Source organism: Ochotona princeps, chromosome 24 (genome assembly GCF_030435755.1).
Source record: "Ochotona princeps isolate mOchPri1 chromosome 24, mOchPri1.hap1, whole genome shotgun sequence".
Lineage (NCBI taxonomy): Eukaryota > Metazoa > Chordata > Mammalia > Lagomorpha > Ochotonidae > Ochotona > Ochotona princeps.
The window spans coordinates 954,112-968,872 of NC_080855.1; the positions used below are offsets into that span (position 1 = coordinate 954,112).

Here is a 14,761-nt window from a genome sequence, read left to right on the forward strand (position 1 = left end):
AGAGTAGGATGTACGTAAGATTCCAACCACAGAAGACACACTTGTCTTCATAAAGGCAAGATCACTCAAGAAAAGGAAAATAAATTTAAAAACTAAATAGTTCATTATAAAATCACACATACAGAAATAATACTAGATTGTTGCCACTGTGGCATAGCAATAGAAAACCACCACCAGAAAAGCTGCTCCACATTAGAATCAGCTCCCATGTAGCAGCCTGGGAAAGTAGCAGAAGATGGCCCATGAGTTTGAGGCCCTGACACCTATGTGAAAGATTGAATAAGCCTCCTGGCTCCTGGCCTTCCTTGGTCTCATACAAGCTATTGGGCCACACAACGAGTGAACCCCCAGAAGGAAAATCTCTCTCCGTTTCTCTCTGCCATTATGATTATGAAAACATGATCAATAAACATTTTGAAAGAATTTTAGAGCATTTTTAGATCTAGGTTCAAAGAACTTAAAAAAGAAGATAATTTCAAACTTCACTAAGTAAAAGATAAGCTGAATTTGAGGTAAAGCTTCAACTAATGCATAGTTTGTTCATCATATATATTTTCAACAAACCCTTTTGTAATATCATGTATTTCATTATTTTTTTCAATTTCTTGTTTTGTTATTTTATGATACAGTTCCATAAACGCTTAGATTACTCTTCCACTATATTACTATGCTAAAGTCCTTCATAAACAGTCACAAGTCCAACATTCTGCTATGTAAATATCCTGATATTATATGTATCGAGAGTAGCAGAGAGTCCAGCATCCTATTGTTATGGTATATGTAACACTTTCATTGTGAGTCCATCTGTGATTTTGAACTTGAGATGCATACTGCATTGTGTCTGCATGTCTGGATATGATTGTCTCTCTTACATAGCTACTATACATACCTTTAAATGAAATCCATAAAACAAGATTAAGAACAGGAAGAAAAACAAAATTTGCAACAACATGAAATCAAATAAAGGAGTGAGCATTTCCCTACTAGTGACAATGGCAATCAGTCACCACATCCTATACTGCGCTGGCTGAGTTCAATTTGAAGATCCAACCCCAGACTCCATATTATGCCAAAGAAGATCCTGAGGTGAAGAAGGTGATTACACAGGTGGTTGCTTCCTGTCACTCTCCTGGGATATCTGGAATATGTTCCTGGCTCCTTCCTCCTACCACCCATTATCCGCAACCAGACAAACCCTAACATTCCTTGGCATTGGTGGCATGAAACAATACATGGCAGAGATGCTCTTCTCTTTTTGTGTCTCTCAATTCTTAAAAATGATATTACGCAAGTAAAACATAAATGCAAGTGAATCACTTAAGACTAACAAATATTAAGGGGAATTTAGGATTGAGTGAAAAGAGGTCCAATGCTGCATGTTCTCCCATTATAGCAAAACACTTTTGTAGGCCATGTCACCTCAGAAGCCCCTGAACCAGCTCTAAGAGTTTAGTGAGACAAGATCTGAAAAAAAAAGAATATATATATATATATATATATATATATATATATATATATATAGGAAGAGACAAAGTCTCCCATTTTGTGCATAGATTTCAAGCCTATCAGTTATACCTCTTTATAAATGATAAAAATGAAAAGTGTGCCCAGTATGTCATCAAGCATATCAACCCAAGAGAGGACCAAATAGCTTAAATAACCCTATGTTTAATCTATAGATTCAGGAGAAAAAAACAATTTGTATACTTATTTTTACTAAAACTCTCGGTTTAAATTCTTGAAAACTAAAAATAAATCATACACTTGCAGAGATTAATACATACATATATGCATATATATTGCATAGATATGATGTATATATACAACACATTTACTTGTACCTCTCAATTCTTCTCTTTTTTCTAAAGAATTCAATTCACTCATTCATTTTTTAAAGGTATATTCTACAAAGAGAGAAGGAATGATGCAAAAGGAAAATTTTCAATCTTCTGATTCACTCCCCAATTGGCCATAAATGCCAGAATTGAGCTGAAGCAAATATGTGAAGAGGAGCTTCTTTCTAGTTTCCCATGGGGGTCAGGGCCCCAGTTTCTGAGCCTCTCTCCACTGCTTTCCCAAGCAGTCAGCAGAGCATTGGATCAGAAGTTCAGCAGCTGGACACACACTGGAGTCCATATAAAATGCCAAGACTAATAGGTGGAGGAATAACCATCTATACCATCATGCCAGCTTGACCAATAATCATTCTTTCAAAATCACATATTAAATAAAATCTTTTTTAATGGGATTTAGATATTTTGTTAAAAAGAATCAACAGACAGAAGATATGCTATCACACAGCCACAAAAGCATATTAGAATGTCCTGGAAAATGTATTATACTCAATTATTGACCCAAAAGCAGCCAAAATATATAACAACCATGCCCTGTTCGGACTGGGGTCCCTTGGTCAACAACAGCTGAAAAGTTGATGACCTACAACATTTACACCAAATTCAGACACTGACACCTGGGGTGTATGCAGTCCTTGGTAGAACAAGTCTTTACAACTTTACTCTGGATAAGCTTATATCAAAAGGTTCTGAGCTAAGGTTGTCCCTTATACAGTGAGTACCTCACCAGAATGAGGAAGCTTTTCCAAATACTCACCCCCACTTATTTCCATATTTTTTATAGCATTTCATGTCAAAATGCCACATGCCCTGTGAAGGGAAATGAAATGTGATTATTATTGTAAACAGAGTAAACTTGATCTCCATTTCAAGTAAACTGAACCAATTGCAATGGCAGCAAGCTTAATGCTGTTATACTTTAATTATCCAGAATCTCCTATTTGCAGACTCCTGGGAGAAAAAAGGAAAAGACATTTGAAGTGCAGAATTCAAAGGCAGTCTTGAGTTTCCCTGAATATTGTGGAAACCCGGTGGCTTAACCTTGTCTACAGACATGATGCAGCACTTGTCACTATGAAGAATTCTTCTGGGCCTCTGTGGTCTCCATAAATCTCCTAAACCAGCAAATATTTTCCTCCATAAGCGCTTGAGGAAACAGACTTGGGGAAAACTGTGAGGGTCCTAGGGACCCATCTACTCACTGCTCTAAACCTCACAAAATTTCTAGACTTCTGGCAGATTTAAGATACTAAAGACACCAGTTAACCTCTTTTTTCTCAAAAATGTATGTCAGTCATGCGTATGTTTTTGAGTAAGAAAGTGCATTGGTGAAAGAATGCATGTGAACTCACCTACCAGTTTTGGAGCAGAATATGGGCAAAAGGAACAGATATCACCTTTACACACAGAACCCAGCATATTATTTTTTAAAGATGTATTTATTATTATTACAAAAGCAGATACACAGAGAGGAAGAACTTCTATCCAATGAGTGACTCCCCAAGTGACCGGATTGGCCTGAACTGAGCCAGTCCAAAGACAGGAGCCAGGAGTCTCTTCTGAGTCTCCTGCACGGGTGCAGGGTCCCAGCGATTTGGATCATATTCTACTGCTTTTACAGGCAACAAGCAGGGGGTTGGATGGGAACCAGAGCCACCAATATTAGAACCAGTGCCCATATGGGATCCCTGCGTTACAAGGCAAGGTCTTTAACTGCTAGGCTACCTAGTTGTGCCCTGACCAAGCAATTGATAAATGCACAGGGACAAGCATTCCAGCATAGCAGCTAAGTTATCTCTCTCTCATATTTGAGTATCTGTGTCCCATATCTGGGCCTGCCTCCTCACTTTAAATTTCCACTGTTACATATCCTAGGCTGCATGAGGGATGGCTCAACTAACAGGGTACCTCCATTCTGCTCAGAAGGCCTGGATTCAGTTGAACTTCTGAGCTTATGACCCAGTGTAGTCATGGATATTGAAGGCATTTGCAGAGTACAAAAGCACATCAAAGCTGACCCTCCTCTCCCCCAACTACTTGTTAGCAAATAAACAAATAACATATATCCAATATTCTGGTGGTATATAGCTATGTGCCTAGTAAACATGTTTTTAAGCTGTGCATGAAGAAGAGACTAAACATTATTATGACCTCTGCTACAATCAGCAAAACTGGAATCTAGAGCACACAGCTTCATGAGTCAACATGGGGTCCACGTGCTGCATCGGTCCAAATACCGAGCTTGGTTATATGTTCCTGAGAAACTGCCAAACAAAACTCAAAGTTCTCTTCATAGTGCTCACATAGTGTAAATATCAAGTTGCAGCTGAACATTGAGTGTTGATGAAACACAGACATTCCCTTTTTAAATATTTATTTATTTTTATTGCAAAGTCAAATGTATAGATAGATAGATAGCAGGAGATACAGAAATGAAGATCTTCTGTCTGATGATTCAATCCCCAAGTGACCACAATGGCCAGATCTTTGCTGGACCAAAACCATGAGCCAGAAAATCTTCCAGGTCTCCCATATGGGTGCAGAGTCCCAAAGCTTTGGGCTATCCTCAACTGCTTCCCAAGGCCAAAAACAAAGAGTTAGATGGGAAGCAGGGCAGCCAGGATTAGAACCAGAGACCATATGGGAGGCTGGCACATTCGAGGTAAGGATTTTAGCTGCTAGGCCACCACACCAGACCCCAAATTCCCTCTTTTACTGAGGCAAATATGAGGATTTTGAGCCCAGACTAAACTTCTCCATCACTTGGAAGTGATCCACACATCTGTCAGAAAGTTAGCAAATTAAAATTTGTCCCCTGTGGAGAACTCCATTTCATAAACCACAACAGTCTATGCAAATATGTGAAGAAAAGTAGCAGTTCAAATGATACTCACCTTGCGGTAACCCATGAGTGAGCCCAAGAAAGGCAGAGGTGTTGGCCCAGGAATGCCCAGCTTCTTAAAAAGTCCATGTGTAGAGGTGCCATATCTGTAAAGTCAAGGAGGAATCACGTCACAGGTGTGATAAATTTTTATAGTGGACAACTGCTCAGATACCAGAATAAACAAGCCAGGGAGGTAACACATAGCCAAATGATTAACAGCAGAACTCATTACCTGCTTCCTCATTACCACAACTCCACCAAGAAGTCATGACTTGATAAAGACTCTGAAGTCTTTAAAGTCCCAATCCTGGACTGAGTCCCTGAAAATCTTCCCCAAATGACTGGTACTGAGAGGTTCAGGCTGGAATGCCCCCAAGGTATTTCATTCACTCATAAATAAGGTGAGGATTCTTGTTCTGGGTCCATACTGGATAAAATAATTTTTCTTTGCTCTGAGTACAAGTTGTTACATAACTGCTTCCAACAAATATGGCAATCACTAAGAGTCTGAGGTCATTATTCTTGCAGTTTGCTTTCCAATTTTAGACTTTATATTCTGTTTCTATAACCCATATCATATTTAGGTCATGACCCTTCTTAAATCTGCCTTTACACAATATATATATAAATTAATGTTTTGGGTTACTGCCCTATATGAAAGATATGAGCAGGAAGAAAACTGCTCAAAATGAGTTATTGACATCCCCATTTCCACAAAATTAAAGTTGTGCTTTCAGGCTTCATTGGCCATAAAAAATGTGAACAATTTTCAGCAATGTAAGTATTTTCTTTTCTTCTTTTAAAGATTTATGTATTTTATTGGAAAGGCAGATGTACAGAGAGGAGGAGAGACAGTGAGAAAGATCTTCCATCTGATACTTCCCTCTCCAAGTGACCACAACAGCCAGTGCTGCGCTGATCCAAAGCCAGGAGACAGGAAATTCCTCCAGGTCTCCCATATGGGTGCAGGGTCCCAAGGCTTTGGCCCATCTTCGACTGCCTTCCCAGGCCACAAGTAGGGAGCTGGATGGGAAGTGGAGCTGCTGGGATTAGAATTGGTACCCATATGGAATCCCTGCATGTTCAAGGTGAGGACCTTAACCACTACGCTATCGTGCCTGGCATGATGTAAGGATTTTCTTAAGACAATCTAGCTGTTCTGAACTTGGGAAAATGCAACTATGCATATCTTCTCTTAACTAACACTCAAGGACTCATACCTAAGCCATGCCTTCTCTCATGAAAATCACAATTACAACTGCTGATACTCACCTTGTAAATGCAACACCACACACATTCACTCTTTTTAAAATGTTCAGTCACAAAGCACCAATTTTGTTTCTTCTGCCTTTCAACCATCTCTGAACCAAAACCATGGCGGCCAGTGCACTTCAGGACATATATGCTTGTAACCTGATTTTTCTGTCTTATATAGACTCCATTATCTGAGGTCCTGGATCCTTGTTAATGCTCACTACAGTGACACTGAGATAGCAGACTGGAGGAAGAGAAGCAGAAGAAGTGGAAACCACTTAAAGGCTGAAGCTGCAAAATTCACATGGATGGTCACACGGTGGGAAATTTAGCAAGTGTTACCAAAGTATATACTTTTTATAAATGATTTCACATATACAGCCACTCTATTAGCAATGAGAATCTTCCACTCTTCTTCACAGTAATAGGTGCATAAATTATGGAATACATATGACATGTTCTGTATGAAGTGAGTATGATCAATAACCTCTTGAGATATTAATCTTCAGGGCAGGATAGGGCACCAATGCTCTGTCAACTCAGTATATCATTTGGGATTTCATAAAACTGAAGATCTGTATAAACATACATGCATTTGATTGCCAGACACCCAGGCTATAACACTAGGGCATTGGGAACCCTCCAGTAGGACAGGTATTAAAATCAAGACACTGGCTGCCAAATTTTGCAGGAGTGAAGGGCTTTGCTTATTTTCCACTACACTACATGCTTTATTATTGACACGATGGCCAAGGAATTATTTTTTCTACTATGTTCCAGTGCCAGCATCCTATTAAAACCTTAGTTCAAGTCTTGGCTTCTCCACTTCCAATCCAGTACGGTATAATGTGTTCGGTAAAGCAAAACAAAGTTATCCAAGTGCTTGGGCCCCTGCAACAAAAATAGGACACTCAGAAAAGTTCTGGCTTCTGGTGTTAGATCGGCTGTTGAGTCTACTTGTTGAATCAACAGATGAAAAATATTTTTCTCTCTGAATTCACTCTCTCTGTAATCCTTCATTATTTATGTCTAATAAATCTTTTTATTATACATAAAATGTATATGATATATGCATATAATAAATATCTAATCTTTCTACCTGTCACATAACCTCTCAAATGAAAGTGAGGAAATAATTTATTCTGCTACCACCTCTGTAGGGAGACACTATGTCATTCATAAGTTCAAGAGTGAGCACAGTCGAGTAGAAGTTTAATCATGAGCCTCTGGAGCAGGCATCCCGTATGGGAGAAGTTCATGTAAAGCTTCACTAATTCAGATCCACCTTTCTGCATATGTCTTGGAAAAGTGGAGGATTTTCAACTTCTTGCAACCTGTAGCAGTATGGGAGACCTGCAAGAAGCTCCAGTTTCCAAGCTTCCAAACAGCTCATCTCCAGTCACTACGATCATTTGGGAATGAAAAAATAGGTGCTAGAAAGCCCAGTACCTCCTTAAAAGAGTTGGCTTGGCTTTATAAATAAAAAAAAAATCTGAAAAAAAGAATGCTAAGTTCACACAAGACAACATAAAGGTAGAGTGTAGGTTGGGGAATCGTTGGCTTCTATTGTTCAAAAAAAAAAAAAAAAAGCAAAAATCAAACCAAACAAAGTAATAATATTATGTAAATAAAGTGAAAATCTAATACCATCAGATTGCAAGTATTTACCACAAGAATTCCTAAGCCGAGAATCAAGATGGTGGAATAGGGTAAGGACACATTAAAACAGATGGGGAAACATTTAATCAGAATGAAGCAGACAGGACACATTCTATGAAATAGGAGAGGACAGAACCGCAGCAGAGGGGTGCCTGGAGACTGTCAGACACAGGAAAGCAGTGGACACAATGCTGTGGTGTTGTGGTTACTGATACTCCAGCACGGCATTCAGCTAATGGGCAATCTGAACTCCATCAGCAGCCGCAACTCCACCAGCAACCAGGTGGGAAGGGATTTTCACTGGGAACTTGGGAGATCAGCCCAGACAAACAATTGTCCATCCTGTTGTTCCATTTGATTTGACCAGGAGCAGAGACAGAGCAGCAGACCACAGACAGGCAGTGTGAGAACAGGGTGAATTTCAAAGCCCAGTCAGCCCCCTAGGGCCGAAATGGGCACCATTTTGTATAAGGAGGAAAAGGCAAGGGAAAGAAATGAGCATACGTTGAGCTGGGAGTGAACTCATATCTGATTCAATGAACAACATCAATGTGGCATTCTACAGGTTCCATCCAAGACAGGTCTGGATAGCCATCAGTTCTGACAGCCAGCAGATCAAGAACTTTATGTCAGGTGCTATTTTGTACACTGTGGCAAACACTTTAGGACTGCAGGGGACAATAGTGAACTGCAAATGTGCTGAGCTCGTGAGAACTCACTGAGTTCCATAAATTGCACTGGTCCCACAGGAAAATAATGCCAACTGTGATATCACATGGGCCAAAATAGTTCCGTGTGGCACCAGACCCAAAAGCCAACAGGTTCTGGCAACATCAGTACCAGCCACAACCTAGCTATATAGGACACCTGGTGTCTCTCTAATCCTGGGCTCCATCCAAAAGTGAGAGAAAGGTTGCAGAGACAACAGTGCAACCTCAGCACAGTATCACAGGAGGTGGAGAGTGGTGAGCTAGGAGCTGGGGCTGTGGAGACCATGGTGGATCTCACATAAGAACCCAGACCTGGAACTTGCTGAAGGGTTTGGCACAATTGGCTGTAAGCAAAGAGCTGGGTACCAATGGCAATAAGTAAAATCAAACTGTAGAACTGTGGGTGACAGAGCTTAGAAACCTGTACCAAGGAGAAGAATCTGATAACAAGAAGTACAATGCCCAAGAGCAAAAGAAGAGACAAAGGCACAATGAATATTACTGAAAACTCCCCTGCAAAAGTGCAAAACCCTTTGCCAACCTCCGAGTTAACTGAGGAAGACATTACGAAAATGGGGGGCACAGAATTCAGAAAACTCATTTTAAAGCTTCTGATCAACAATGAGAAGCATATACAAGAGTTCAAAGAACTTAAGGAAGCAATAAAGCAAATCAAGTGAGATATATCAGAAATTAAGAACACAGTAGAGCAAATAAAAGTACAGTGGAGAGTCTCCAAAGCAGAATGAAGCAAGCAGAAGAAAGAATCTCAGAATTGGAAGATATTTCCTGTCACCAAGGAGAAGCAAACAAAAAGCTGGAAGCAGAGCTGGATCAGGTCAAAAAAGTATTCAAGAATTGAAAGACACTATTAAGAGGTCAAATACAAGAGTTATAGGAGTCCCAGAAAGTGCAGAAAGAGAAACTGGTATTACAAAAATATTTAATGAAACAATAAAGGAAAATTTCCCTAATCTGGAGAAAGAATTGGGAAACAAGATCCAGGAGGGGCACAATACTCCCAACAGGCTCGACCAAAAGCGATCTTCACCATGACGCATGATCATCAAGCTCTCTTCAATCGAATATAAGGATAAGATCCTTAAATGTGCACGTTGAAAAAATGAGTTGACGTACAAAGGAATGCTGATTACACTCACAGGAGATCTCTCCCAGGAATCTCTACAGGCAAGAGGAGAATGTAGCAACATAGTACAGATTCTAAAAGAAAAAAAAAGTTGTCAGCCTAAGATAACATACCCAGCAAAGCTTTCTTTTGTCTTCGAAAATGAAATGAAATTCTTCCACAGTAAAGAAACGTTAAAATAATTTGCCTCTTCCAAACCTGCACTAAAAATGATCCTTCAAGATGTTCTCTTGACAGAGAAGAGGAATAGCACCCAACAAATCCAAAGACAAATGGGAAGAACATCCCACTAAAATGACAACAGAAGAATAAACCAATGAACAACCCATTCCTAAAATGACAGGACCAAAGCACCACCCATATATACTAACCCTGAATGTAAATGGCTTAAGCTCAATCAAACATCATAGATTACTAGACTTGATTAAAAAACAAAACTCATCTCTTTGTTGTCTAGAAGAGACACACTTCACCAACAAAATTCATTGGAAACTATATCTCATGGGATTTGATGTTTTGGTTAGTTTCATCTCTTCAAAACACATTCTTCTGATTAAATCAGTCAATGACTCATAGATCATAGAGTAACATCATTTTCTTCAAGAAGGTTCTTTTTTTTTTAAAAAAGCTTTAATCATTTCATTACAGCCAGATATACACAGAGGAGGAGAGACAGAGAGGAAGATCTTCCGGCCAATGATTCACTCCCCAAGTGAGCCGCAACGGCAGGTGCGCGCCGATCCAAAGCCAGGAACCAGGAAACTCTTCCAGGTCTCCCAGGCGGATACAGTGTCCCAATGCATTGGGCCGTCCTCAACTGCTTTCCCAGGCCACAAGCAGGGAGCTGGATGGGAAGTGGAGCTGCTGGGATTAGAACCGGCTCCCATATGGGATCCCGGGGCTTTTAAGGCGAGGACTTTAGCCGCTAGGCCATGCAGCCGGGCCCAAGAAAGCTCTTGATTTTCATTTCTTCTGCTACAAGTTAGTCATTTAGTAGCATATTATTTAACTTCATGGTGTTGTTAATTTCTCTTTTCTTCCTGATGTTGATTTTGTTTTGTGGCTCCTCATTTAAGGGCATGTATAGTAGCTGTGTAATGGAGACTGTCATATCTAGTAACATGTTGTTTAACTACATGTCATTGTAAATTTCAGTTTTTCTTTCTATTGATTTTATATTATGACTTTCCATTTAAGGGGATGTACATTAGCTGTGAAACAGAGACTAATATCCAGATGTGAGAATACAATGCTGTATGCATTACTACTTCCAGACAAAGATGGACTTACAATGAAATTGTTTACTGCATCTTCACAATAGGATTCTGGACTCTCTGCCATTGTCCATGCCCACTAGGATGGATATATGACTATATATTAAGAACTAGACTTTAGTAATGATACAGAGGAACTAGGATGGGGGTTGTGGGGGGGAATTGGGGCTGGGATAAGGGAAATACCAGAAGCCTATGGAGCTGCATCATAAAATGATGCTAATAATAATCAAATGTAAAAGCATTCCTAAACCTTATTTCTAGTGTCAAGATTTGCAACTTTTAATTTTGCTTCAGTAAGATTCACTAATTCCCACAGATGTATAAAAGAAGTAGAGATCAAATGTGGCATGAATGATGCCTCTCTCATATTCAATCCAAATGAACCCTGCTCCTCAACTGCTCTGTGAGACAAGGAATATTACCATAAAGTCCAATCCCTCTCCTGCATGTGCTAGATGGTTTTGGTTCATGCTCTTGTGAGAGACCATGGGTATGGGACAGGCAGAGCTAGACTACAGCACCTGCTGTGTCATTCGAGAGCTTGGCTTGGGGGTGGACCCGCCTGAATTAGACTGTAGTACCCATTGCTATGAACCAGAAGGGATTCAGGCCAGTTGGGTTAGACCAAAGTGCCCACCAGTGAGAGCCAGGACTGAGTCTACCCATGCCAGTCTGGGTAGCAACACCTGCCAACATATGAAAGAGCTATTGCTAGAAGCAAGCCTGGTAGGGTAACATGGCAAACACCCCTGCTGGGCACAGATCCTGCTGGTGAGCACAACAGCTGGTGCTGAAAACAGGATAGACCAGGATGGGCTGAAGCACAGATTGGCATACACGAAAGCTGGGACCGTGGGTGGCCCAGGCAGTGTTAGTTTATAGCACACTCTGGCACAAGTGAAACGCAAGACAGAGTGCAAGCCAAGTTGGGTTGGACTGCAATACCTGCCAGCTCACGTGAAGGCTGGGTGTGGGCTAGGTTGCTACACTGTCAGTGGGATCTTGGACTGGGGATAGGCCAGGCTGAGCCAGGTTGTAGCACTTGCTGGAGAATGCTTAAATTTGGAGCAGGCCATTTCAGACTGGACTATAGCACCTGATGGCACACAAAATTCCTGGGTCTGGGAGCAAATCCAGTGGGGAAATTTGGGGCCTCCCTTACTTACCTGCTGCCTCAGCTGGAGAGCATGAGAACTGGGACTGTGGGTGAGCCCATCTGGAATTGGGCTGGGTAGAGCTGGACTGCTATACTAGCTAACATGTGCCTGTACTGTTTGTGAGTTGTGTTAGGCTGAACTGCAGAACCTTCTGGAAGGTATATGATTCAGTGCTGTGAACATCGCTGGCTTAGGAACTATGGCCATTCACCTGCTAGGCTATATCTATTGCTGGTGAGCACAAGAACCAGGACTGAAAGTGGGCCAGGATGGACAAGACAGTGGTGACACTTGGCAGCATGTCAGGGCTAGCTCTTTAAGTGAGGCAGGCTGAGCTAAGCCACAGCACCCACAGGTATTCATGAGAAACAGATATGATGTGGACTGAACAGGGATAGGTTGCAGCAAAAGATGGCAAAAACCAGGGCTGGGAGCCATCCTTGTTGGGGTCTTTGGGGGAACTGATCAAGCAGTTGCATCCACTGGTATATGTGTTGATTGCAGCAAGTGACATAGCACACCTGACCTGCGCTGGAAAGTCAAGAATCAAGAATGAGTTACTCCAAGTAAGGTTTCTTAGAGGACTCCAAAGAAAATACTAGATTCAGAAGCAGGCCTCAAGAAAAATCACAGGATATATGGTGCAAATTTGGGGCACATGTGTTGGAACTGGGCTGCTCCAATTGTTGATGCCTGTATGGTTGACAGCATGTCCAGATGCACGCGTGGGTCATGAGAGCAAGTTGATCTAGACAAGTAGGGGATATCAAATGACTTATCTGAGGATGAAAAACAAAATGGGTTGGACAATTCTGGCCAAGCATTGCAACATGTTCCTAGGTCTGTGGATGCAATAGGTGGACTTTGTCAACCATCAGACCTTGGAAAGAATTTCCACTGGAGTAAAGAAAGCAACAATTTCTCAGAAGTATCAAAACTACAGAAGTAACTTCCTTGAGACATTCTTCCCCAAATATGGTTCTCTAAGGCATCATCAAAGGACTGATCCCTATTCCTAACATCTGAGGTAGTCTGACATTAAAATAACACCTGCTGCTCACTCCACTGCAGACTCAGGACAAAAACAAACAAGCAAACAAAATTGAAGCATATGTCATGCACACATTCCTCCATACCTCAACCTCTCACCCTAAACAGTACTCTAATAAATGGACACGATCCCTCTCAATGCTGAACAATATTAAAAGGAAAATAAAAAAATGAAAAAGAAAATATAAATTGGATTTGGTGATGTTCTGGTTTCTTGAGACTACTTGAAGAAGAATATCAGAGGGAAAATAAATCTCTAAATTAAATGCTGATTTCACAGAAACTATGAGAAAAAGGGAAAGAAAGCTGCAGGGTTACTGGCATGTATGCCCTTCTCTGAAACTCACCATTCACCTAGGGCAAGGCTGAAGTGTCAATTCACAGGATACAGGTGCCAGGAAGGGAGTTCCAAGGCTGAAGCACAGAGCGGCAGAAGAACTGAATCTGAGCCTCTGCTGAAGTCCGGGACACTGGGCTGCTCTGTGTCAGTGATGCATGGGCAGCGGAAGGGTGAAAGGCAAGAGCCAACCACACACACAGGGGATGACTTCCCACACTCCTGCAGTGTGGATGCAGACTCAGAAGGCAAAGCTACTCCAAATCAGTGCAAGTTAACCTCTTCTGCCATCAGAATCTCGGGAGTGTAGGCCCTAGCTGAGGATCTCATTGTACTTGGCAGCCCTATTTTTATAACCTATTTCAACTGAATTCTAATTAGACAGCATGGATCAAACTGAGAGTAAATCAGCATCTCTTCTCAGAAACAGATGCCATTAAGCATTCCTACAAGCAGAGATGGGGAACTGGATACATTAGTTGTCTCACTGAATTCAGTAATTATCTTTCTATTGCTGTCACTCAGCTCTTGCACAATTTCCCCTCTGACCACCAGAACAGATGAATGAAAGATAAACCACATTACCATTCCAGATGCAAGACTAAAGGAGAAATCAGATGAACAGCTACTCACAGATACAGGAGCACCAGGCTGGTAGCCATGAGAACCCAGGTTTCTAAGGAAAAGTCTGGCATCAGATCCATTGTCACTCACTGCTGCAGCTCTTCTCTGAGTGTTCCCTGCAACTGTGTGTACTGCTGTTTGCTGGGCTGTGTGTGCACAGCTGCCCTGCCCTGTAAGCTATGATCCAGTCAAGTTGACTGGAATATTTATGTACTGAGGAATTAGGTGTGGCTGGAACTGCAAGAGTAGAAGATTTACTTGTGCCCTGCTTGCTCTCTGGACTCTCTCCAATTTGGCAGTTGGTCTTGAACACCCCTTGGTGATCTCTTAGGTTCATATTTTGTGGTCAATCAGTTCTAAAAAAATCAATGTTGCTGACTTACTAGTTACATCAGAAACACAAGTGAAACTTGGATAGCAAATCTCCTCAAACTATCACTGTCTCTACAGCTGCCCACATTTAAATAATCTGAAATTCACACAAACAACCTACACCAAGACATCTTACTCACGAAGTTTCCTCTGATTAGAATGACCCTGTGCCAATAGATGGCTACTCCTCCCTCAAATCCCTAAGCACACAGAAACCCTACTCTTAGTATCATTCTTCACCAAAGTCCTCTAACACACCAAGCACTCTCTCCTCCAGGTGTCATCAGTTCCATACACTCATTTGTGTCACTGTCCTCCCTGCCCTCCAGCATCACCATCAGCTCCTGCTGTGCTTTCATTACCACATCACAAGCATCTCAAAGCATGTCCTGGGTCTTAGTCTCTGTTATACCTCTAGTGTCTAGCACAATGGATGT

At 41.3% G+C, this 14,761-nt stretch overlaps 1 protein-coding gene across 1 annotated transcript in view; it reads right to left on the bottom strand.

Annotated features, from left to right (window-relative positions):
• The window catches only part of LOC131483200 (cytochrome P450 3A6-like), a 53,830-nt gene extending 39,798 nt beyond the window's left edge, over positions 1-14,032 (bottom strand). The window contains exons 1-3 of the mRNA XM_058680606.1: positions 13,962-14,032; positions 4,748-4,841; positions 2,611-2,663 (exon numbers count right to left, since the gene is read on the bottom strand). Of these exons, the coding sequence (XP_058536589.1) occupies positions 2,611-2,663; positions 4,748-4,841; positions 13,962-14,032 (218 nt within the window). The remainder of the gene's footprint in view (positions 1-2,610; positions 2,664-4,747; positions 4,842-13,961) is intronic.
• Positions 14,033-14,761: the final 729 nt, after the last annotated feature.